The sequence below is a fragment of the Cajanus cajan genome, chromosome 6, assembly GCF_000230855.2.
Source record: "Cajanus cajan strain Asha chromosome 6, NIPB_CcT2T_4, whole genome shotgun sequence".
NCBI classification, from domain to species: domain Eukaryota; kingdom Viridiplantae; phylum Streptophyta; class Magnoliopsida; order Fabales; family Fabaceae; genus Cajanus; species Cajanus cajan.
In genome coordinates, this window is record NC_138522.1 from 11,528,825 (window position 1) to 11,555,429 (window position 26,605).

At 28.9% G+C, this 26,605-nt stretch overlaps 1 protein-coding gene across 1 annotated transcript; it reads left to right on the plus strand.

Moving 5' to 3' along the window:
* The first annotated feature begins 23,066 nt into the window (after positions 1-23,066).
* LOC109797014 (uncharacterized) lies at positions 23,067-25,240 on the plus strand. The gene is made up of 3 exons (XM_020356895.3): positions 23,067-23,475; positions 23,784-23,913; positions 24,207-25,240. The coding sequence occupies exons 1-3, from the start codon at positions 23,343-23,345 to the stop codon at positions 25,099-25,101; spliced, it is 1,158 nt and encodes a 385-aa protein (XP_020212484.1). The 5' UTR covers positions 23,067-23,342; the 3' UTR covers positions 25,102-25,240.
* The last annotated feature ends 1,365 nt before the right edge of the window (positions 25,241-26,605 follow it).

A 26,605-nucleotide genomic window follows, 5' to 3' on the forward strand; every position in this document is an offset into this window, starting at 1 on the left:
TCTAATTTATCTCTTATTTTAATAATATATCTAACAATGACTTAAAATATAACTAGCATTCTATGATTGGTTCTTCTAGATCTAAGTGTTCATATCTTGTCTAGCTTGCACTACAAGCTTCTCTACCACTATATATAGGTTCCATTACATGTAAAATTCACTTTTGGATGATATTTAATATTTTTGGCCGAGAATTCCCTTCAGTTCTCTCTCTCAAAGGTCTAAAGTCTCTCTTGGATTGGCTTTCGATTCTCTTATCCTCTTTCTAAGAGTGTGGTAAGATTTGAAATAGTTTATCTTCTACCTAGAAGTGACACCACTTGAAAAGAGTTCTTCACCATTGAAGGTGACTCCAGAGGTTTCGTCTTTCATTGGAAACCTCAAGCTAAGCCACTTGGAGACGTTGAGCCATTAGAGAAGGAATCAAGCTTCTTCCTCCTCCTAGCTTCCATCAGGTCTTCACGAGGGTCATGAGAGTGAGGGCAACTTTGCACAAACCGATATAGTCGTATATCCACACATATAAGGGAGGAAATAAACTCATATGAGACCTACTGAGTTTTTATTTCTCATCTCAACATTTTGAGACTACCAAACGAGTTGACTTATCTCTCATTATCTATTTTCACTATCTCCTATTAATTTATTAGGTATTTCGTCACAATCAAACAAGACATTATTAGGAATTTACTCTTATATTACGAGGTCAATTGAATTGTAAGGCTAGGAAAAAAAGTCCCTCAACTTATTGCATTAAAACTATATGCTTAGATATCTTATTAAAATAAATGGACTAAGATATGATATACAAAAGTATGATTTAATCTAATTTATCTCTTATTTTAGTAATATATTTAACAATGACTTAAAATATTAATGGGAGGTGAGACCTTAGTAAAAATAACGACTCAGTATTTCACATAGTCATCGAAAAAGTTAATTATAATTTATATTAATAACATGAATATAAAAATAAACATATGAATAGGGGATTTGTTTTCCTCAACTCCTTAAAATTTACCTTATTTTGTTATAAAAATAAGATTTAATTGATTATTCACTATTGTTAATTGATTAGCATAAGGGTGGTGGGTCCAAGAATCAATTTAATTGATTATCAACTATGTGTTTGTTGTATCTTTACGAGGGTTACAAGAGTGATGAAAGTGCAACGATGTCTTTATTCGTATTCACGAGGGTCATGAGAGTAAGGGGCAACTTTGCACAAACTGAATTTGTTGTCTATATCCACATATATAAGCGAGGAAATGAAACTCATGTGGGACCTACTAATTTTTTATTTTTCATCTCAGCCTTTTGAGACTACCAAATGAGTTAACTTATTTTTCACTATCTATTTTACTCTCTCCTATTAATTTATTAGGTATTTCATCGCAATCAAATAGGAAATTATAGGGAATTACTCTTATATTACAAGGTGATTTCAACCATAAGGTGAGGGAAAAAAATCCCTCAATTTATGACATTAAAAATATTTTTTTGGATATCTTATTGAAATAAATGGACTAGGATTTGAGATACAAAAGAGTATTTAATTTCATTTATCTCCTATTATAATAATATATCTAACAATGACTTAAAATATGATTGGGAGGTGAGACACTACTAAAAGAATGAGGAAATTATTTTTTTCCATGCCTTAATATTGATCGTATTATTTTATAAAAAATCAAATTTAATTGATTATCCACTATTTCTACATGATTAACATAAGGATGCTTGATCAAAGAATGAATTTAACTTACTACTAGTCATGTGCTTGTTTAGTCTTCACGAGGGACACAAGAGGGATGAAAGTGCAATGGTTCTTTATTCGTATTCATGAAGGTCATGAGAGTAAGGGAAACTTTGCACAAATTGAATTTGTCATCTATATCCATGGATATAAATGAGGAAATAAAACTCGTATAGGACCTACTATTTTTTTTTTCACCTCAACTTTTTGGGACTATCAAAGGAGTTAACTTATTCCTCACTATGTATTTTAGTTTCTCTTTTTAATTTCTAAGGTATTTCATCGCAATCAAACAGAATATTATAGGAATTTATGTGACACCTATCTATCCCCAAGAATGATACCATATAAGGATACTCATAAATCTCAATTCATTCTCATTAAAGTCATAACTAAAGTAACTCAGCTCAATTGAAGAATAATTAATAGAGTAATAGTAGTCAAGTTACAACTTGAATATACTGAACTAAAACAAAAGAGATAACATAATTCCTAAACTACTCCCAAGCCCTAGTATCACATTGGCATCAGAGCTACCACACACATCTAGATCTCCCTGCTCTTCCAAAGACTAAGGATCCCCTTCTACAAAACATACAAAAATATACCAACAAACAAACAGAGACTGAGAACAATCTCACTCTATAGGGAATGCTCCACAACCCTTGGTATCCCATCCCTTCATGATAAAAAAAATATAATAACAATAATTAATACATCAATTTCAATTGTAAACACCATCAATTACACTCACAAACACATACACAATAATGCAATGTGATGTGCACCTACATCTAAATGCATGGAGTACCTGGTCATCATCATCAAGAATATATAGTTGGTACCTAAGCTCTGAGTTAACTTTAAGCTACCAACACAGAAGTGTTCCTACCAAAACACTGACAGATCTCACCATAACAACAGAATCATGCAAGTATGATGCATGTCATATCATGCAATGCTTCTATATAAATACATCATGATCATCATATAGTTCATCGTTCACCAACATCTATAATCATCTACATCTATTGTCATCCATCAAGATAATAATCATCATTCACCAAGCATATATACACATTCATGATCATATAATCAATCATCAACACCATTGTCCAAACAATTCATTAAATAAGTCATTATCATGCCACTTGTATGAGGCCCATCATTTCAATCAATAACATAATAATAACACCATTTAAAACATCATAAAAGAGTCTTCTAACATTCTACGCTGGCTTGGAAACCCACGCCCGACATCTACACTCGATTTCTACAGCTATGCCTAGCATGGACTGATCACGCCCGACCTCACCAAGCCATGCTCGACTCTAAGCCAAGATAGAGAGTACTCGAGCTCTCCATGATCGGCATGAACATCTCCCCACCCGACGCCAGCTTGTCTGAGTAGTGCCTTCATATGCATGAAGGCATGCCCGACACCAAGCACCCAAGTCTAGCGCCATGTGCGATCCATCACCTAAACGCACCAAACAGTCGAATAGTAATCTCAAAACAAACATCATAATAATCGGTCATGCAAATTCTAATTAGCCAAAAATTGTTTTATATCCAAAAAATCCACCATTCAATATGAATTCATCAAATTAAATGTCTACGACTCCTACCCCTAAAAATTATCAATTCTTCTCCCTTAGGATTCTAACCCCCTTTCTACAGAGCACTCAATTAATTAATTTAATTAATTTAAAAGCATCAGATTACCAAATAAAATTCATCTAAAGAATATATTCAATGAACAACATCAAACACAAACAAGATTTCATTAAATAGAGCATTTATGGGATTTGGGTCAATCCCTCTACCCTTCATGCATAAACCCAATTCCCAGAGATGAGTGTTTTCACTCCCCCCCTTACCTGGAATGATGAAACATATGAAATCTAATCTTTGCCTCCTCTTAGATGATCCATTCTCCTTGCTCTCCAAAAAGTTCTCTTCAAAGCACTAGAGCATCAGAGAACATGAAGATGTAAAATAATGAGACCTTCTCCGCCTCTCTTCTAATAAATAACTACCTATATCTCCAAACCCTTTTATCTTTAATTATATCTAATTCTTCTCTTAATGATTAAATCAATTAAAACAAATAAAATAACAACTTTTAACCATAAAATAAAGTAAAACTATTATTATCTTCCTAATTAGTCATTATTAATTATTAAAAAAAATCTTAGGGTGTTACAATTTACTTTTATATTACAATGTGAATTGAATCCTAAGGTGAGGAAAACAATTCCCTCAATTTATGACATTAAAAATATGTGTTTAGATATCTTATTAAAATAAATAGACTAGGATTTGATATATAACAAAGTATTTAATTTCAATTATCTTATATTTTAATAATATATCTAACAATGACTTAAAATATGATTGGCAGGTGAGACACTACTGATGAGTCATTATTTTCCCTTATTTTCTTACCTTTCTGTACTTATTTTAATCTCCGATTTGTGCTTAATTGTTGATGTTCTGGACTGTTTTCTATTTGGGCTTTAATTGGACCGGTAATTCATATTTTAACTAATTTGAATTTTCTGAATCTAATTATTCCAAATTTTATTTTCAGGGCAGTTTAATAATCATTTGGGCTTGGAATTAATTTCTGGACTTCAAGTGGAGCTGCCACATCATCTGCCACGTCATCTGCCATGTCACTGCTGCACCATTTTCCACCTCAGCATTTATTTTCAGTTTTTAGTCCATTTTATTGTAGTGGGTCAGACTTGTATTTTATTGGGCCTAATTCATTTTTTTTGCTGATAGGACCCTAGGGCTAGGGTAGGGCTAACTTGGCAGCCACTAAATGAAGGGGCTGAGGTGACTACGTGAACAGTGGCCTCCATTTGTTTTTGTTTTACGTTTTGGCTTCCCTTTGGTTGTATTCACGTTTTATTTTCTCTGTAGCTACAGTTCACGTTTTAGGCTCTCCATTCCTTTTTGTTTCTGGTTGAACTTCTGACACTCCATTGTTATTCACGTTTTTCTTGCTCTTTGTTGAATTTTACGTTTTAGCTTCTTCTCTGGTTGTGAACTTCTTCTCTGCCTTGTATTTCATTTTGTTCTCCTTCCTTGCATTTTCGTTTCCATTTTCGTTTCTGTTTGTATTTTCGTTTCTGTTTTGTATTTTCGTTTCTGTTTCTGTTTTAATGGAAGGCTAAAATCGCAGGGGTTGGCTCGTTGAGAAGATTGCAATCTCTGATTGAGGTTTTATTTATATTTGTATCTGTGTTCTGCTTGGTTCTTCTTCATTGAACCTCTGAAACGTTTTTGACACCTGTTCATGCTTAATGAATCAGGTTGCTCACAAGTTGCTTAATCTTGTGGGGAGGTTTAATGTTGTGTACGTTTGCTTAATTCGTGTAGGGAAATCTTGAGTTAGTCTTCGCTTAGTTGGTTAACTCGGATGGAACAAGGATTAAGTTATGAACAGAGAAATCTTTTGAGAACCAGGGATAAAAGAGTTGCAATTCAAACAAGGAGCCAATCTGTTTTACTAGCTGTGTTTTAATTCGATTTATAGTGTTACAAACTGAAAATTTGAAGCAAAACCCCCCACTTCGTGTGTTTAAGCCTTTAACAGTAAAAGACGGTCCTTGGGAGACGACCTAGGAGTCACTTCCTAGTACTACATTTAATTTTATTTATTTGACCGGATACGGCTTCGATCAACTACTAAAATAACCAATCAAATTTTCAAGTAGTCATTGACAAAGCTAATGCTTAATTTGTATTAATAACATGATTATATAAAAGAAAAAAACTTATGAATAAGGGATTTAGTTTCATCCATGCCTTAATATTTATCCTATTATATTATAAAAATTAAATTTAATTGATTATCCACAATTTCTACATGATTAACATAAGGATATTTGGTCAAAGAATGATTTTAACTGATTACTAGTCATGTGTTTGTTCAATCTTCACGAGGGTCACGAGAAGGACTAATGGAAAACCCTTTGGAGTTTTAATCAGGGATAATAGTGGATATGTGTCTTTGTTTGGTCATCACAAGGGTCATGAGAGTGAGAGAAACTTTGCACAAATCGATTTTGTCATTTATATCAACACATATAAGGGAGGAAATAAATTCGCATGGGACCTACCGAGTTTTTATTTCTCACCTTAGCATTTCAGGACTACCAAACAAGTTGATTGACCTCTCACTATCTATTTTCAGTATCTCCTCTTAATTTCCTAGGTATTTCGTCACAATCAAACAAGTAATTATTTAGAATTTACTCTTATATTACAAGGTGAATTGAATCATAAGGTGAGGAAAATGTCCCTAAACTTATAGCAATAAAAACATGTGTTTAGATATCTTATTAAAATAAATGGGCAATTATACGATATACTAAAGAATGATTTAATTTCAATTATCTTTTATTTTAATAATATATCTTACAATGATTTAAAATATGATTGGAGGTGAGACCTTACTAAAAATAATCAATCAGATTTTCAAATAGTCATTGAGAAAGTTAATACATAATTTGTGTTACTAACATGATTATAAAAAAAAATATGAATGAGGGATTTTTTTTCCGTCCATGCTTTAAAGTGTACCATATTGTGTAATAAAAATCAAATTTAATTGATTATCCTTTCTTGTTAATTGATTAGCATAAAGATGATGGGTTAAAGAATCAATTTCATTGATTACCAACTACGTGTTTGTTTGGTCTTCACGAGGGTCACGAGAGTGACAATAATGCAAGCTTGCCTTTATTCAGTCATCACGAGGGCCATGAGAGTGAGGGAAGCTTTGTTAGAAACTGAATTTGTTGTATATATTCATACAAATAGGCGAGGAAATAAAACTCACGTGGGACCTGCTGATTTTTAGTTTCTCACCTCAACATTTTGAGACAACGAAACAAGATAACTTATTTCTCACTATCTATTTTGATTTTATCATTTTAATTTGTTAGGTATTTCATCGCAATCAAACAAGGCATTGATAGGAATTTACTCTTTTATTATTAGGTGAATTAAGTCATAAGGTGGGGCAAAAAACACCCTCAACTTATGGCATTAAAAATATTTGGTTAGATATCTTATTAAAATAATGGACTAGGATATGATACACAAAAGAATGATTTAATATCAATTATCTCTATAATGTATCTAACAATGACTTAAATTATGATCGGGAGGTAAGACCCTATAAAAAATGACCAATCTGGTTTTTAATTAGTCATTGACAAAGTTAATATATAATTTGTATTAATAACATGATTATTAAAAAAAAAAAAGCATATGAATGGTGGATTTGTTTTCCTCCACGCCAGAAAATTTATTGCATTGTGTTATAAAAATCAAATTTATTTGATTATCCTCTATTGTTAATTGATTAGCATACGAATAGTAAGTCAAAGAATCAATTTCATTGATTATCAACCATGTGTTTGTTTGATCTTCTGGAGGGTCACGAGAATGACAATAATGAAATGGTATCTTTGTTTATTCTTCACAAGCCTCATGAGAGTGAGGGAAAATTTGTTACAAACTGAATTTTTTATCTTTGTCTATGCATATAAGCAAGGTAATAAAAATGTTATGGGACCTACTGATTTTTTGTTCCTCCCCTCAACATTTCAGGACTATAAAACAAGTTAACTTATTTTTTACTATCTATTTTTTACTTTCTCCTCTTAATTTCTTAGGTATTTCATCGCTATCATACAAGACATTAATAGGAATTTACTGTTATATAACAACAAAGGAAGGAAAGAGGTAATATTCAAGGAAGGTGATTAGGTTTGACTTCATCTTAAGAAAAAGAGATTTCCTACCCATAAGAAGACAAAAATCAATCATAGAGAAGATGGTCCCTTCCAAGTTCTGTAAAGAATCAATAATAATGCATATAGGTTAGATATTTCTAATGATTATGGAGTCAACACTACTTTTAATGTTTATGATTTGTCTCCTTTTACAGGTTATGACATGGAGGAAGAGTCTACAAATTTGTGGAAAAATATTCTTGAAGAGGGAAGGGATGATGACATAGTGTCTACCATTGGACCTATCACAAGGGTCATGTTAAAAAGGATACAAGAAAGATGGGCTCGTGATGAAGTTAGAAGAGTTAAGCTCTTATTGAGTTACAAGCTTGTTTCTTAGACTATTTCTGTCTAGTTGTATTTTTGCTTTGTATATATTCTTCCTATTTTTGGACCATGTATTTTGGTCATGTCGAGTAGGTAATATTATCCTTGTATTGTTTTAATTTGAGGGTGTAAATAGTAGTTTAGGGGGTGTGCAACTGGAAAAGGTCCATTAGGTGGTGTTGGGCTTGGATGGGTCGGATTATCACTTATTTGGCCCATGGCTTGGACGTCCACTTGCTTGTGCAAGTGGTTTGAACATACAAGACATGTGGGGACCACATGTCCCCTTGTCCATCCAAGTAAGCCAACATGTCAAATGGTTTTGTCTAGTCACACCAAACACATGTGTCACATGGAAAGCTCCTGTAATGACTCTTTTAGATCTAGGATGGTGACATAAATTACACTTTCCTTGCTTGTTCACATGGAAAGCTCTCATTGACCATTCTAAATCTAAGAAAGTGACATTTGAGCTTATGTTAGCCGAATGTCTCCTAGTTAGGTTAGGGTTAGTAGTTTGAGTTCAAGTTAACCTAACCTAGGTTAGCTTAGCATGCACCACAAGCTACCAACTCCTATATATACATATCCTCCCTTGCATTTTTTATACTTTGAGTTTTATATGAGTGAGACTCAAATTTTCTCTCCATTTTAAAATCTTGGTTCTCTCTAAAGGAGAAATACTTCCTTAAGTTCTTTTATCAAGGAATCCTCCTTCTGGCAAGAACCTCTTTTTTGCTTATCTTCTTACAAGGAAGTGACCCATTCATTTCTCTCTTAATCCACCATTTTTGGTTCATTTGAAGCTTGAAGAATCCATGGAAGAAGATTGGGAGAAACTTAAGAGTTATTGGAGTGAAGCATCAATCCTCCACCAACTAGTTTCATCATATGGGTTGGGGTTTATGGCGTAGCGACGCAGAGGAGTCTGAATGCATTAGAGTTGCATCTCACGATCTTAGCATTCAAAATTGGAGATTCAACACATAACACACACGATGCATCAATATTCATTTACAATTCTAAATCACATATATATATATATATATATATATTAAATTCAAAATGATGTCATTTTAAAGTATAAATAAATAAATTGATGACTCACTTCAAGTTGGGTTGGTGATTTAATCAGAAACCTAACCAAGTCACACCAGGTTGCACTAAGTCAAGTGCATGTTTGGTCTAATAAGGGGCTCGAACTGGCCAGGCCAAATCATCGGTTCCCGGTCTGACTTATCGATTTGAGCCAATTTTTAAAACTATGGATAAGACAACAAATAGACAGAAGATTAAAAGAGCAATGTGACACATAAAGAATATATTATACCGTTAAAGAAAGTAATACAAAATAAGTAGTGTTAATCTCTTGTCTTCTTACGGTAGAGAAATTAATTCATTTGATGAAAATTTTGGGTTAATAAATAAATTAAAAAATTTATACAAAGTTATATCAATTGTTTTAGAGTTTGTTTAAATATAAGTTATAAGCATTTTTAGAAAATTTTCTTTTGAAAATAAAAAGTATTTTTTAATAAAAAAATCTCAAAAACACTTTTAAATTTATATTCAATGAAGTTCGGACCATTGATTATTATTGAACACTCAATAAATAATAAGCATTAAATTTACTTAACATTATAAATGAGGCGACGAATAGGCAAAATTAACAGTGAGACCAAAATCGCAAATTAAAAATTACTACTAACGTGAATTAGTGAATACATATACAATTAAACCTTATCATAAATACGTGAAACGAGGGTCAAAGAGATGTCTCCGGTAATAATGATGTTTTCCCCACACAAACTAGTGTAAATCCAATTGGGTCTCGAATTGAACGACAAGTGGTGGAATTTTCATTCATGAAGGGAATGTTACTTGATCAATGGAATCACTTTGTGATAATTGAACATAAACTTCCAAACCAAAATACGACAAATCCTTGATGCTAACAACTTTACATGGCTACAACTGTGATTTGTGAATTGTCCATACTCCGAAATTAATGCCAAGCTTTTCTTCTACTAGGGACACCAAACCAAAGTGGTCAATTGTTAGGAGAATTGGATCCATCACCATCAATAAGATTATTGCCTCAAAAGTTCTGATATGCTACGCTATGCCAACCCAAATGCACCATTTTATTTGTATGCATGCTTTCATTTGATCCAAGTGAGTTTAGATTTTACTGGATTTGAGATAAGGTATAATATGTTTGAATAATTATTTTCAATGATTGTGCATTATTTTTTACAGCTAATTTCTAGTCTTTTTAACTAACTAAAAGTTTGTTTCACCATTTAGTAGTATTTGATGAATATTTTTTTAGTAATTCAAAACATTTTTTTAATGATACTTCAAGTATTAGTTTAGTTTATTTTCCAAAAGGAGGTGCTGGTTTGTTGTTGCTATCGCAATTACTTTTCTTATTATTAATTTTGTCATTGTTCTTATCATCAACACATGATAATAGTGATAACAAGAATTGTAACAATAATAACAATGATAGTGGTGATAATAATATTAATTATCATGTGAGAATGTTATTAATTGAAAATATAACTTTAGTTAATTTCAATCTAAAGATTCTTATATAACTTTGATCTCTCATAATAAGTTATTGTTCTTATTAAACATTATATATATATATATATATATATATATATATATATATATATATATATATGAAAAGGATCTACTTGTTTCAAGAGTAAGTTTGTCTATACTTATTTTACTTAAATACTTATATTTTACATCAAATTTTAATGATTCAATCATTAAATTAAAAGGTTTTAATACATAGATCAATTTTGCAAATTTTTAAAAAAATTGAAAACCTTTTTATACTTTGTTTCATTAATTTAAATTGACCGATAATCATAAAAATATTTTATATGTTGATTTGAATTAAAAACTTTTAATTCAATAGTTAGATCATTAAAATTTAATATAGAACATGAGTTATTGAGTTGAGTTATTATAATTATTTATTTTAATTTTAATTTTTAATTTATTTTAATGTTGTTGATCCATTAAAGTTATAATACACTTATCTATATGAAATAAATTAAAAATGAGTGTCGTTTTAAAATATTTTTGTTTTATATACATGATAATTACTTTAACTTGATTACTATACTTTGTAATAACTTCATATTAATTAACTTTTATTAATTAAATACTAACTTCTATTTCATATAAGAGTGTTTTTATGATTTTTTTTTTCAATGAGATAATTTGTAGAGATTTTTTTTAACTTTTTATCTAATCCAATTTTTATTTATCATAATTATTGAATTAAATATTAATATTTTAAAATAAATTATCAATAAATAAAAATAACTTTTTTATTATAATATAAATTATTTATTACAAATCTAAAATATAATTTATATGTTTAAAAATATTTATATATATATATATATATATATATATATTAATTTTAAATATTTATATATTTAAAAATGATATTTATTTATATATAATTGATTATAAATATAATTATATAATAAACATGTATATTGTACATGTTAAAATATTAATAGTGTATAATAGTAAAAATTTAATTTAAGATATACCAACACGGCAAAAGGTTTGTACACTTTTATCTTGGATTGTTATATGATATATTATTTTAATTTTGTTATAGAATTATACATTCTTATAAATAAATAAATAAATAAAAGTGCAGCGATGAATTTGAATACAACATGTAAACACGCTTAACATTATTCACAACTGCTTACTTTCTTGGAACGGAAATGATTCGGCTGAGCTACGATTGAGATTTGCCTCCTTCTTTCTCTTTCTTCCAAACATGCTCTTAACATATCATGACTTTTATGTTGGATATTTTGGATCCATTTTGGTATTTATTAATTATATTCTCGGAAACATTTGAGTGAATAAAGAAATATTATTAGTTAGAAGCTATCAATTGATTTTTTTTTTTTTTAATTTTTTGGACACCATCTATTGATTCAATCCGTGCTTATCTGTTTTTTAAATAAATTAAAATAAATCATGTAGTAATTAATTACATCGACAGTTATTTAAAGAAAATAAAAAATTGAGAAAAAAAGACATTAAAAAATGATTTAAATTTATGATTAAAATAATTCATATAAAAATAGAGATTAAAATAATTATTAAAAAGAGTATTTTCTATATAATGGTAAAGGTATTATAAATAGAGTTAATCACCTATACACTGTCAGTATAAATTTTTTTTACATTAATAACTAATCATATCTTTTAATAATGTCATGTTAGTTGCTTATTTAATGAAATAAAAATAAAATAAAATAATTTAAAAAATATAATTAATTGTCACGGTGATAAGTATATGAATGATTAACTCTTATAAATATCTTCTGAATTGGGCATATGATATAAGATGGCCTGGCCCATTTAGGGAGTTACAGTAACCATGGCTCATTTGGAATAGTGTTCTTCGAAAATTTCTCTCCCAGATGCCTTTCAGATCGCTTAAATTTATCAGTAAATTATGTCTACATATGCTAAGAAATGTAAATATCTTTCATGTTAAAATTTAAAAAAAAAATGTTTTAAGAGATTTAAGTATATGATATTGTACTGTATTTTAATTTTTCTTTAAAATTCTGTTATTTATTTGTTAAAAAAATTTATTACTAAAAGATCTTTTATACTACCATTTTCTCACATAAGTGTTAAATCTCTCTCCCGTTTTTTTTTTAAATCTAAATTCTCCTATCTTAGAAATATATTATATTTCTTGATATATATATATATAAGGGATTTACTTACCCAAATATAAGTCTTAATAGACTTATTTTACTCAATAATTCATGTTTTATATTAAATTTTAATGATTTAATCGTTGAATTATAATTTTTAATACATAATTCAAATTTACAAAGTTTTAAAAAAATTTAAAATCATTTTATATTTCATTTCATTAATTCAAATTGATGAATAATCATAAAAACATTTTATATGTTAATTTGAATGAATTTATATAACAAAGTATCATATGATTTCAAATTTTTTAAAAATTTGTAAATTTGATATAAACACTAAGAAATTTTCTTTCAACAGTTAGATCGTTAAAATTTGATATAGATAATAAGTTATTAAATAAAGTAACTCTACCAACACTTATTCTTAAAATAAATGGATCCCTCTTTTATATATATTAGGGGTAGGTACAACTTGAATTTGAAGCATACTATTTTGATATTGTTGAGATATAAAATTATTTAATTCTTATTTAATTATTTAGGATAGAAGGGTGTCATAATAATAATATAAAATTTATATCATTTACGTGTATATATATAGAGAGAGAAGAAGGATTCGTTTACTCTAGAAATAAGTGTACATAAACTTACTTCGTCTACATTAAATTTCAATGATCCAACCGTTGAATTTAAAGTTCTTAGTTAATGTATAGATCAAATCTACAAATTTTGAAAGATATTTGATACTTCATTTCATTAATTCAAATTGACAGATAATCATAAAATTATTTTATATATTGATTTGAATTAATGAAATAAAATATCAAATAATTTTTAAATTTTTTAAAATTTGCAGATTTCATCTATGCATTAAGAACTTTAAATTCAACAGTTGGATTGTTGAAATTTGATCTAGAACATAAGTTATTAAACAGAGTAAGTTTAGGTAGACTTACTCATAGAGTAAACGAATCTCTCCTTATATATATATATATAAGATAAGGGATTCACTTACTTTAATAATAAGTTTTTATAGACTTACTTCATTCAACTTATGTTTTAGACCAAATTTTAGCGATCTAACCGTTAAATTAAAAGTTTTTTTAGCATAAATCAAGTTTGCAATTTTTTTTTAAATTGAAAACTATTTGATTTCATTTCATTAAATATTTTATACATTAATTTGAATTAATGAAACAAATAGTTTTCAAATCTCTTAAAAATTTGAAGACTTGATTTATATATTAAGAACTTTTAATTTAACTTGTGGATTACTGAAACTTGATATCGAACATGAGATTTAATAAAGTAAATATAGAAAGACTTACTTTTAGAGTAAATAGATACCTCTTTTATATATATTAGTAGGGTTGAGACACTTTGTACCTCTATATTTTATTTGAAAATTTTAAAATAAAATAAAAATTAAGGTTAAGTAATAAAGTTAGTTAAGAATTTGAATGCTTAGAGGTAGTTAACTTATTTGAGTGATTATATAGATAGTTGATTTCTAATATTATTTTTATTATTTAAAGATTTAAAGGTAAAATTGTTTGAGAAACTGTGGAGAAGAAAAAGCTATTATAACCTATGTATCCCCTTTATATATACTACTAGTAGAATCAAGACACTTCGTGTATATATATATATATATATATATATATATATATATATATATATATATATATATATATATATATATATATATATATATATATATATTATTTAATAAAAATCCTTAAAAATTATTAATATTTGGTAGATCAATTGATGTTGTGTTTAATCCTCAAACCTCTTGAGTTTGAGTCTTATGTTTGCAAGAATGGTTAATTTTTAATATTATTTTTTATTATTTAAATATAAAATTGTCTAAAAATGTATATAACAAATCAGGCTATCGCCTATATATGTTACAGAATAATAGGATTGAGTACTTTGTATCTCTATATTTTATTTAACAAAAGTGTTTAAGAATTATCAATGTTTGTAACATCAATTAGTGTTGTGTCTAGTCCTCAAACTTCAAGGTCTTAAGTTTAAGTCTTATATTTATCAAAATGATTAATTTTTAATATTATTTTTTATTATTTTAATATTTAAGGATAAAATCATCTAAAAAATATGTACATCAAATCAGGCTATCGTATTTACATATATTATAGATGTATATATATATATATATATTATGAATAATAATTAGTGACTCAATTATTGAATATTAATATTCATTATTAATTATTACCATTTATATTTTTATTTTGTATTATTTCTTTTTATATAATTGTTCAGCTGTCACATGTACTTATAAATAGGAGTTCCCTCCCAAAGAGAATATATCAGTCAAATTTTTTTCTCTATCTCATATTGTCTTATATGTTCTCTCTACCTTTTTTATTTCTTTTCATAACACGTTATCAACACGATAGTTTTTCCTCTATTGGTGTTGCAACTGCAAGACAAAGTTGTGAATAATTTTATTGAAGAAAGTCATATTTTTTAAGACAAATAGTTCAAGATTATCAAATATTTATAATATTTATATTAATATGAATCAAATTAGTCCTTAAGACACTATAGTAATCTTAAAGACATTATTAAATAAATAAACTTTTCTATCAAAAGAAGATATTCAATCTCTTTTACTTTATTTTTTTTCTTCTCACTAGCAGTGAGAAATATCAATGTTTTATTGATGTAATATATTCAACCATTATTATGTAATCATATTTTTCACATTATGTATTTGATAGAATATTTATATTTTTTATGATTGTGAAATTTATTTAAATACAATTAGTTTTAAAGACAAAATCAAGAAAATAAATTACAAGAATATTTTTGCAATGGTCTAGCAGACATTGTAAAAGAGAGAAATTTTAAAAATATTTTTTTCTCACCAAAAGTGGGAAAATGGTGCAAAAAAATAAAAATGAAAGAATGAATTTTCTCACTAGAAGTGAGAAAATGATACAAAAAGTGAAAAATAAAATAATTTTCATCGAAAGTGAAAATTTTGATATAAATATATTATTTGCATTTGTCCCTTTGATACAAATAAGGACATCACCAGAAGTAGAATAATTTTGTCAATGTCATAATCATAATATTAAATGATATTTGAGACACTTATAAACATTATAAAGAGTGATGTCTGTCCTTAAGCTTATTTAAGTTTTTGTATGATTTCTTGAAAGGGTTATGAGTATACCTACATTTGTAATTTGATATTGTTCATCAATAAATTGATTGAAATAATCAACTTGCCATGTAATTAAACTCATGTATTACGTTATTAAATCTTAAAGAGTTTGGTTTCAAATTCTATAGATAGAATGATATTATTTATTTTTATAATGTTATACGTCTTTTGTTTTAATTGATGAAGATCATCACTCAAAATCATTCAATTATATTTTCATAATGTTATACGTCTTTTGTTTTAATTAATGAAAATATGATCAATTTTTATTTTCTTAATTTTTGATACAAATTTTATAGGGAGAATAATTTTCCTAATCTTTAGCATTATTTGTTCCACTTAAAGTCAACCTAGCAATGACATAAATATAATTTTATTAAATGATTTTTTTAATAATTATAATGAGAAAGATTCACTTGTTTTTTTTAAATAAAAGAAAGACAGAATATATCTTTTAAATATTTTGTTTGTATGAAACATTTATTTTTAGATTATATTCATCATTATGGTATAAAAATTAGCGTAGATTTTGAGATTAAATTGAAGTCTGAATATACATATTAAATTTTAGTCTCAAGACAAATATTTTAAGAATGTGTATTAACAATAGCACCAATAATGAAGTATGTGTCTCACTCATAGTATAACGACTCACATGATTCGCAAGAATAATAAATTTTTCTCAAATTTAGTTATGCGAGAAATCAATGTTAGTACTATATCTAATACTACAAATATAATTGAAGGCTTTGGAATAGCTAATATATTGTTATCAGGAGGAACGAAGTTGCATATTAAAAATACATTATATTCTTCTAAGTCTTATAGAAACTAATTAAGTTTCAAAGATATTCGTTTAAATAGGTTTCATGTTCAAACAAACAATGAAGGAAATGTAGAATATATTTATATCAAGAAATTCCACTCGAATAAAAATTAAGTATTGGAAAAATTACTTTCTTTCTCCTATGGACTATATTGCATGTATGTTAATATAATTGAAAAATATACTATTGTAAACCAGAAGTTTACAACTCAAAATAAATTTGAGGTTCGGCATGATCAATTGGGTCACCCTGTAGACACCCAATTTCGTTCGAGGTACCGAAACCAAGGATAAAGGTCTACTAGAGCGAAACAAACAACCCTTGAGTGGCCCAACGCATCGGACAACAGTTTTGTTGTGATAATATCTCTCGTTACAGGAATAAATTTGATGATTCAACCGTTGAGATTAAAAATCAATGTATTGAGAAGATATCATCAAATTCCAGCATGATCCAACGGTTAATGAGTTCTCTAGAAGCCTCGCACTACAGTTGGAAAAAATAGCATGTACAGCTCCAAGGGCCCAATAAAGCACCTAAGCAGACCAAGAAGGCACCAAAAGGCCAAAAAAACTCAAGAAAACTAATCTAGGGCACGGAAGAGGCCATTCCCAAATTGGAAAGGGTCGTTCCCAATGTGGAACGGTCTGTTCCCCTTTTCAGAAAATTTTTTTGTCGGGCAGCGCTTTTGTTCTTATGATATCTCTTTAAAGATCTAATTTTCACAATCCGACCGTTGAAGTTTAAGACCAATGTATTAAGAAGATATCATCAAAATTTGAACATGATCCAACGGTTAACTATTTCTCTAGAGATCTCGCATTGCAACTGGAAAATATGAATCCTATAGCAGACCACGTTTTTGTTATGATTGTATCTCTCACTACAGACCTAATTTCAATGATCCAACCATTGAAATTGAAGATCAATATATTTTGAGGATACTATAAAAAACCTAGCATGATCTGACAGTTAACGAGTTCTCTAGAGGTCATGCATGGTGCTTAGGAAAAGATGGTATTTTTATAAAATTTAGTCCCACATCGGATAGTTCTCTTATGCTCTTGTCTCCTAGTTGGGTATATAAGAAACCCTTTGGCCAAGGGATTAAAAAAGGAAGGAGTTGCATAACTTTCCCCCTTTTCTATGTAAACCTTTGAGTGATAGTGAGGTTTTTGTAGAGCAAAGGACTGCCAAAACGCGCCCTGCATGCATTTGGGAAGATTCCTTTATAAAAAGCTTGTTTCACAGGTTCTAAATTCTTCTCTTTTATTTATTCTATTTATTTATTATTTATTATTTTATTTATTTTATTTATAATTATTATATACAATAAATAATGATGTAGATAATATGTATTTTTTTGTCATGTAATAATATTAAATAATAAAAGGGGATAAAATATTTAAAATATTATTTATTATTATGTTAATTTCATCATAAGGGTACCAATTTAGGGCATTATAGGGGTGCTAATACCTTGCCTACATGTAACCGACCCCGAACCAAATTTTGGTTGTTAAGGCCATTATTGTATTTTTTTGAAAACCTTTTCTTTTTTCAATGTTTTGAGTAAAACATTGGTGGTGAATCCATGAACTCATTTTTAAAACAATTAATTAAGGATTAGTCTGGTCTCCGAGTATTCCCTAATTGATGAGATTTTTCAAAAAGGTAGTCTAAACCATTGGTCGTGAGATCAAAATTTTTCAGGTTACGACACACCCTAGGATTATCATGATGTGAAAAATAATTGAAAATTCATATGGACACTTATTGAAGAGTCAGGAGATTATTCAATCAAATATTTTCTCATGTATTGTTGGTTCCTAAGGGAAGTTAATAATTAGACCATTACCAGCAAAAATTGAGAATGAATCTATCTTATTTTTAGAACGGATATATGGTGATATTTGTGAATTAATACACCCCCATGTGGACCATTTAGATATTTTATGGTTTTAATTGATGTATCAACAAGATGGTCACATGTTTATTTATTATTAACTCGCAACCAAGTATTTGCAAGATTATTAGCTCAACTAATTCGATTAAGAGCTCATTTTCCTAACTATCCAATTAAGAAAATTTGTTTGGATAATGTTGGTTAATTCACATCTCATGCTCTTAATGAATATTATATGTCCATTGGAATTGATATTGAACATCCAATAGAAAATGTTCATACACAAAATGAACTTGTAGAATCATTCATCAAACGTTTAAAACTAATTACAAGATTATTACTCATGAAATCAAAACTTTCAATGTCAACTTGGGGCCATGCAATCTTACATGCTATAGTATTAATTCGCATCAAGCCAACAAATTATCACAAATTCTCTCCTTTACAGTTTTTTTTTGTGAGCAACATAATATTTCTCATTTAAGAATCTTTGGGTGTGTTATGTATTTCCTAATTGCCCCCCTCAAAAAACTAAAATGGGTCCTCAAAGAAGGTTAAAAATATATGTTGGGTATGAATTTCCATCTATAATAAAATATATTGAACTATTAACTGAAGATTTATTTACGACTTGTTTTGTCAATTGTCATTTTAATGAGTTGATTTTCTCAACATTAGGGGGAGAACACAAATAACGAAAAATATATTAGTTGGAATGAATTATCACTATCTCATCTTGATCCTTGTACTAAATAATGTGAATTGGAAGTTTAAAAGATAATTTATTTGTAAAATTTAGTCAACCAATTACCAAATGTATTTACAGATCTAAAAGAGGTGACTAAGTCATATGTATTAGCCGTAAATGCTCCAATAAGAGTCAAAATCACTGTTGGACAATCTAATACTACAAATGAGTCACAAATATGCTTAAAGCGTGGTAGACCAATTAATTCCAAGGATAAGAATCCTAAAATAAAAAAGGGGGCTAAAGAGCAAAATTATCAAATTGAGGATGTAAAAACTCAAAAAGATTTCTTTGACATAACTAATATTTCAGTTCTAGAAGAAACTCAGGTACCTGAAATTATTGAAAATGAAGAGATATTAATAAATTATGTCATGAATGAAATACGATGGAACTGAAACAACGACAATATTGATATGTATTTTCATATAATATAGCGCTAAATATAATAAATGATATTGAGGATCAAGAACCAAAGTCCATCAATGATTGTCGATAAAGAAATGGTTAGACAAAATGAAAAGATGTAATTTAGGTAAAATTAGACTCGCTTGCTAAGCAAAAAGTTTTTTGACTAATACTATGTACACCAAGAAGTGTAAAACCAGTTGGATACAAATAGGTTTTTATGCAAAAAAAAATAAAAATGGTAAAATTGTGAGATACAAAGCAAGACTAGTTGTTCAAGGATTTTCAGAAGACCCGATATTGATTTTGAAGAGACATATTCACCTATAGTGGATGTAAGTACTTTTCGATATTTAGTTCATTTGGTTGTACATGAAAAACTTAATTTACATATAATGAATGTAGTTACAACATATTTATATGGCTCTCTTGATGCTAACATTTATATGAAACTCGCATAAGGATTTAATTTGCCCGACGATGCAATTTCTAGAGAAGATTATTTGATCAAAAGTTAAATAAATCTCTATATGGGCTAAAACAATCAGGTCGTATGTGGTATAATCGACTAAGTGAATATTTTTTATAGGAAGGATATAAAAATGATCCAACTTGTCCATGTATATTTATAAAAAAATCTGAAAATGAATTTGTCGTAGTTGTAGTTTATATAGATGGCATAAACATTATTGGAACTCCTGAAGAGCTTTCAAAAGCAATCGATTGCCTAAAGAAAGAATTTGAAGTGAAAGATCTAGGAAGGACAAAGTTTTGTTTAGGACTGCAAATTGAATATTTAGAAAATGGAATTCTTGTGCATCAAGAAACTTACATAATAAAGGTGCTTTAAAGGTTTTATATGGACAAATCACATCCATTTTGCACTTTTATGGTTGTAAGATCTTTAGATGTTAACAAAGATTCATTTAGACCCTAAGAAAAGGATAGAGAAATATTTGGTCTCAAAGTATCATATTTCAGTGCTATAGGAGCACTAATGTATCTTGCTAATTATACACAACCCTGATATAACATTTGTTGTTAATTTATTAGCAAGATATAGTTCTTCACCTACACAAAGACATTAGAATGAAGTTAAATAAATCTTTCGTTATCTTATAAGTATAGTGGATATGGGGTTATTATATTCAAAAATGTTCCCAAACCATAATTAAATGGTTATGCAAACGCAGGTTATTTGTGAGATCCTCATAATGGTAAATCACAAACATGATATTTGTTTACAAGTGATGGTACAACCATTTCATGGCGATTTGTAAAACAAATCATATCAGTCACTTCATCTAATCATGTAAAATTTTTAGCATTACATGAGGCAAGTCATGAATATGTTTGGCTAAGATATGTGATTCAATATGTACGAGAAACTTGTGATTTATCTTATGAAAAAATGACATGAACAATTATATATGAAGATAATGTTGCATGTATTACACAATTGAAAGATTGATACATAAAGCAAGATAGTACAAAACATATTCTACTAATTCTTTTTTACTCATGATCTTCAAAATAATGGTCATATAAATGTTCAACAAGTTCACTCAAGTGACAACCTAGTAGATCTCTTTACAAAGTCACTTTCAAGAAAACTTTTTGAATAATTAATACACAAAATTCGACTTCATTGTCTTAAAGATTGTATGCATGAGGGAGAGAAATAAACATTTATGAATGATGTACTCTTTTTCCTTCACTAAGTTTTTATCCCACAAGATTTTTCCAAGTATGGTTTTAGCAAGGCACATTCTAAATATTGGATATCTAACGGGGAGTGTTATGAATAATAATTAGTAGCTCAATTAGTATATGTCAATATTCACTATCAATTATTACCATTTATATTTTCATTATATATTATTCTTTTTTATGTAATTGTTCGACTATCACATATATTTATAAATAGGTTAATTCTCTTCCAAAAAAAAATATATCAATCAGATTCTTTTCTCCATCTCATATTGTCTTGTGCTTTTTTTTTATAACAATATATATATATAATTGAAATACTTTTTTTGTGAGTAATAAGAAATTTATTTAAATTTTTACTAATTCTTGTTAAAATGTGGAAACAAAATGACATCTACATATTAATATAAATGATTACCCTTTTGTGTACGTATTTTTTTTTGGCCACTTTATCGTTATAATCACTTCTCAAACTACGTGTTCTCTCTATAATATTCTCAAAAAACTATCATTACAATTACACTTAAACAAAAATTTATTATTAATTCATTCACTTTTTATATATATTTTTAAAATACACATAAATACGAAGTATTTCTTTTACTTTAAAGATAAAGTAGTTTATTTAATAATTAACATAACTTGTTTGTACTCGTACCGCCGCGTATATTAAGTTACACAAATGGGGCTACGAGTGAGGACGGATCCTCTTCTACTTCTCCCACCAAAGCTTTCCTCTCAAGACAAAATCAGGATCATTCATTCTCCTCCTTGTACAATCACCAATCAAGGGCTCAGATCTTACACGGATTTCAACTACAGAGGAACATGATTGGTAGCGACACTCCACGGAACAGGACTACAACATTGATTGCTAGTAATGGTAATACCACCAACATCAACGTTCCTAAGTCATTGATATTCTACCACCGTACCACGTGGATAATCGAAGACGTTTCATTATATCCTACCACAAATATTTGGCACAAGAAGTCAATTGATCGTACAAACTCAACGTGGTGTAAAGTTACAAGATCATAATCAAATCGCCCCTCTATTCATCGCAATTCATTGCTCACAACGACCCTTGTCCCCAGCCAATTACCATGGATGTAATCGTACATGTGTGTCTTTTTCTACATGAGATATGAATATATGTGATTCAAGTTGCTTATTATGTTGATCAATTTCTCCTGCAACTCAACATAAAATTATTTTCTACAATTGGTTCAGCATTTATTTTTATAATATTATTTTTCCTTTATAAAAATTATCTGATAATTTAGTGAATCCTTTTTTTATGTATATGATGAACTCCAATTCAATGCCAGATAGGCGTGGCTACTGAGACCAAGGAAGGACCACCCTTAACTATCCCTGTACTATTTGTCACCTTGTGAATTATAGTATCTCTTCGAGTCCAGCCAGCCATATTCATGCCCCCACATGTTATCAATGCTCAAAGTGGTCGTACTCGTGGTCCGAAACTATCAAACTCTGAATTAATCTTTATATGAAATGTAATCAAGTATAATATTTTCATCATATCACATTAAAGTTTATATGTCGCCTTTATTTTTTTTATCCATAGAGTTTTACACATCCTAATTAACCAAAGACTTCCAGAATAATTGATCACACGATGTGTGGAACTATATAATAATTTCTCCTTTATATGAGGCCTAAATTGAACACATGCAGCGTCGACAGCCACACTTTCAATGCCCTGATTATTAGTTTGTCCATATCTGATATCTCAGTTCATAGTCATAACCATTTCTCACCCAAGCAAACAGTATCAGTGTACTACTAGAGTTTTTATCTTTTATTTTGGCAAGTCTTCAATCCCAAAATAAAGCCATACCTATTACCTTCCTTCTTAGGCATGCTCATGGCTTCCTGCCTCCACTGATGTTGCAAAATGGTAAGAACTCCTTGCTGCAGCCATGAGGACTTGAGAAAAGGAGCATGGACAGTTCAAGAAGATCAGAAACTAATAGCTTACATTCAGAAACATGGCACAGGAAGCTGGCGTACCTTGCCACTCAAAGCTGGTCAAGTTTTTATTTAACCCTCTTTGTACCATCTTTAGTCTTAGTCTTGTATGGTTCACATTTATGTAGTGGATCCTTAGTCTAATTTCATTCTCCTTTTGTAGAATATAAATAGGATATGAAAATTTGTTCTTCTACTGTTGTTATTGCTGTTGTTTTAGAATATATCCATTTGGGTCAATAATTTTCATCTTTATATTATGATAAGAGTTCAGCATCATGGAACATTACCTTTGATTTCTACTGGTTAGGGAATAACATTTGCCACTAAATAAAATGAGGGTAATGTTTTCTTGGGTATTGTGCAGGTCTTCAGAGATGTGGAAAGAGTTGCAGGCTTAGATGGTTTAACTACCTAAGACCCGACATTAAGAGAGGAAAATTAAGCGAAGAAGAAGAGCAGACAATTATAAAATTTCATGCAATTCTTGGCAACAGGTGAAACTGTGAAAGATCTAGCTGCTATAGCTCGAATCTGTAGTTATATGAATGTCTATAATTAGATAGCCTCAAGAAGTTTTGCATTCAATATGTTTTTGTTTATGATTTAGGAAATTCCTATGAGAATGACACCGTAGACTTTTAGTTTCTCATCAATGATGTTTGCTCTTTGACTCTTTCCAATGGATAATATGAACCAGAATGTAGCTCTGCACTTAATTAAGCAACTTGTTTCACTTGATATGGTGGCCAATTTTTATTACATTGTGATAATATTATTTTCCTGCTAGGTGGTCAAGTATTGCAAAGCACATACCAATGCGAACAGACAACGAAATCAAGAACTATTGGAACTCATATCTGAAAAAGAAAATTGAAAAGAAGGTTGATAGTTCCACAGAATCAAAATCCAATGACTTGTACATGGTTTCATCCAAGAAAACTCCATGCCATAATGAACCAAACTCCACCACACACCAATCTCATCATCACACCTCATCCAATTCAATGTCATCTTCTACTCAGCTTCTCAACAAAGTTGCTAGTAAGATTCTGGCATCTGGGTACCTTGAAGCAATCAAATCATGCCAACCTATTGTTGCTAGTGAAAGTGTGTTCAAAACAGGAATTGGGTTAGAAAAGGGCAATAACAATATCACAGAACCCGTTGTGCCTAATTTGGCCTCATCAAGTCATTCACTAACTTCTGCTAAGTTACTAAACAAGATGGCTACTTCTCTCCCTCATAAAGCTGATGCAAAAGCTGTGATTTCGAAATTGATGGAAAATGGTGAAAAAGGTGAGACTAGTACTAGTGATGGTAGCTTTATTGGCAGTGATCAAGTTGGAGGTGGTGGTTGTTTAAGTGCTTTAAGTTTAAGCCCTTTTGAGGATGGACCACACATAGGAAAAATAATTAATGGCTCTCCCTCTAGTCCTACATTAATGTTCAATCAAGAAACCATTACCACACCCTCGTGCTTTTCTGATAATGAAGATAATTGGCAATGCGTTTCATCAAATGTTGCTTCCTTCAGAAACTTTGAAACAAGTGGTGGTGACTGCAGTGTGTCTGAAATCAACTTTGGTGAGTCTTCTAGCTCCACGTCGTGCTTCCTGTTTGAAGATGCTGATCTTCTTGGAACGTGTGATGATGATATAACCAAGTACATTCAGTATTTGTAGCACAATTTGAAGGCCTTTTACTGTTTTGTAATAAGAAATTATGTTCCTTGTAACTTTTTTTTCCTGTAACGGCAGTGTAAAAATAATAGCGAAAAATGTATATAGAATAAAGAGAAATGCTTTCTTACTCTTTCTAACACATTTTTTTCAAACACTTTTTTTAATAAAATTTATTAAAAAATTCAAAATTTGTAAATTATGTATATTATCTAATGGTTTTTTTTATTTAAGGATAAGATCTACTAAAATTTGTGATTTCAAATAAATAATATAAAAAAAATGAACAAAAGTGTATTGAAAAAAATATCGCTATCATTTTTTATGGAATACAATAGCTGATACAACCAAACAAAAATGAAAAAGAAAATAAGAATGTAACTAAAAAAAATTGTACGAAGTTAGGACCCACGATAACTCAGTGAATAAAGCGACCTCACTAAAATAGATTATACATGATTAGGAGTTTAGGACCCACTATACCTCAGGAGTAAAGCGACCTCAATCTAACATAATAACATATACTTTGTAATTTTAATTAAAAAAACATATACTTTTGTACTATAAGATATGAGACTATCATGGTTAGAGTTATTCTATATATAACATAATTAAATTTTGTTAATTTATTTTTATGAGTTAAAAAATTAGATGTTCCATTAGGATATGAATATGTAGTAGTTTTGAAATATTTTATAAATTTTTTTTAATGTATTTCTTTATTTTAAATATATTTTTAATCCTTTAAATTTAAGATAAATTTATTTTTTAGTTTCTCAAATTTAAAATTCATTCTTTTAATTTTTGTAAATTAAAAAAAGTATTTTAACTTTTCATGTCACCATCAATGATAGATTAAGATAAAATGATCATTTAATTTTAATATGATAATCAAGTAAATTTTATTTAACATTATTTAATAGATTCATCGGAGATATATGAATAAGAATTAAAATAAGATTTTTTAAAATTATAACTAAAAAATTAATTTTAAATTAAGGGATTAAAAAGAAATTTAAGTAGTCCTTATAAACATACTAAGCCTTTTTTATATATATCCAAAAAATGCTAAGTCTTTTTTCTTTATACACATCCGTGATAAATATATTAAAGCATCTGTCATGGGGTTGCTAATAAGTAACTCTTGTGCCACATCACTGCCACATTAGCTCTAGTCTACTTTATGAGTTATTTAAATTTTAGAAAAATTACTTAAAAAGTAATTTTGCTAAAATTTAAACAATCCATAAAGTGAGTCAGAATTGATGTGACACAGGAATTACTTATAAGCAACCCCATTGTGTTATGCCTTTTTCATTAAACACATTTTGGATTATTAGTTTTGATTTATCGGTTGTAACACAATTGTTTCTGCGTGATTGGTGGACCTCATGCAATAATGAATATAAAGAAAACGTGCCATTTTAGTTGTCTTGTTGTGACGTTTCTAACATTTATTTTTATTTGTTTTTTTTCAAAAAATAAGTAAAAAGACAAAGAAAAGAAA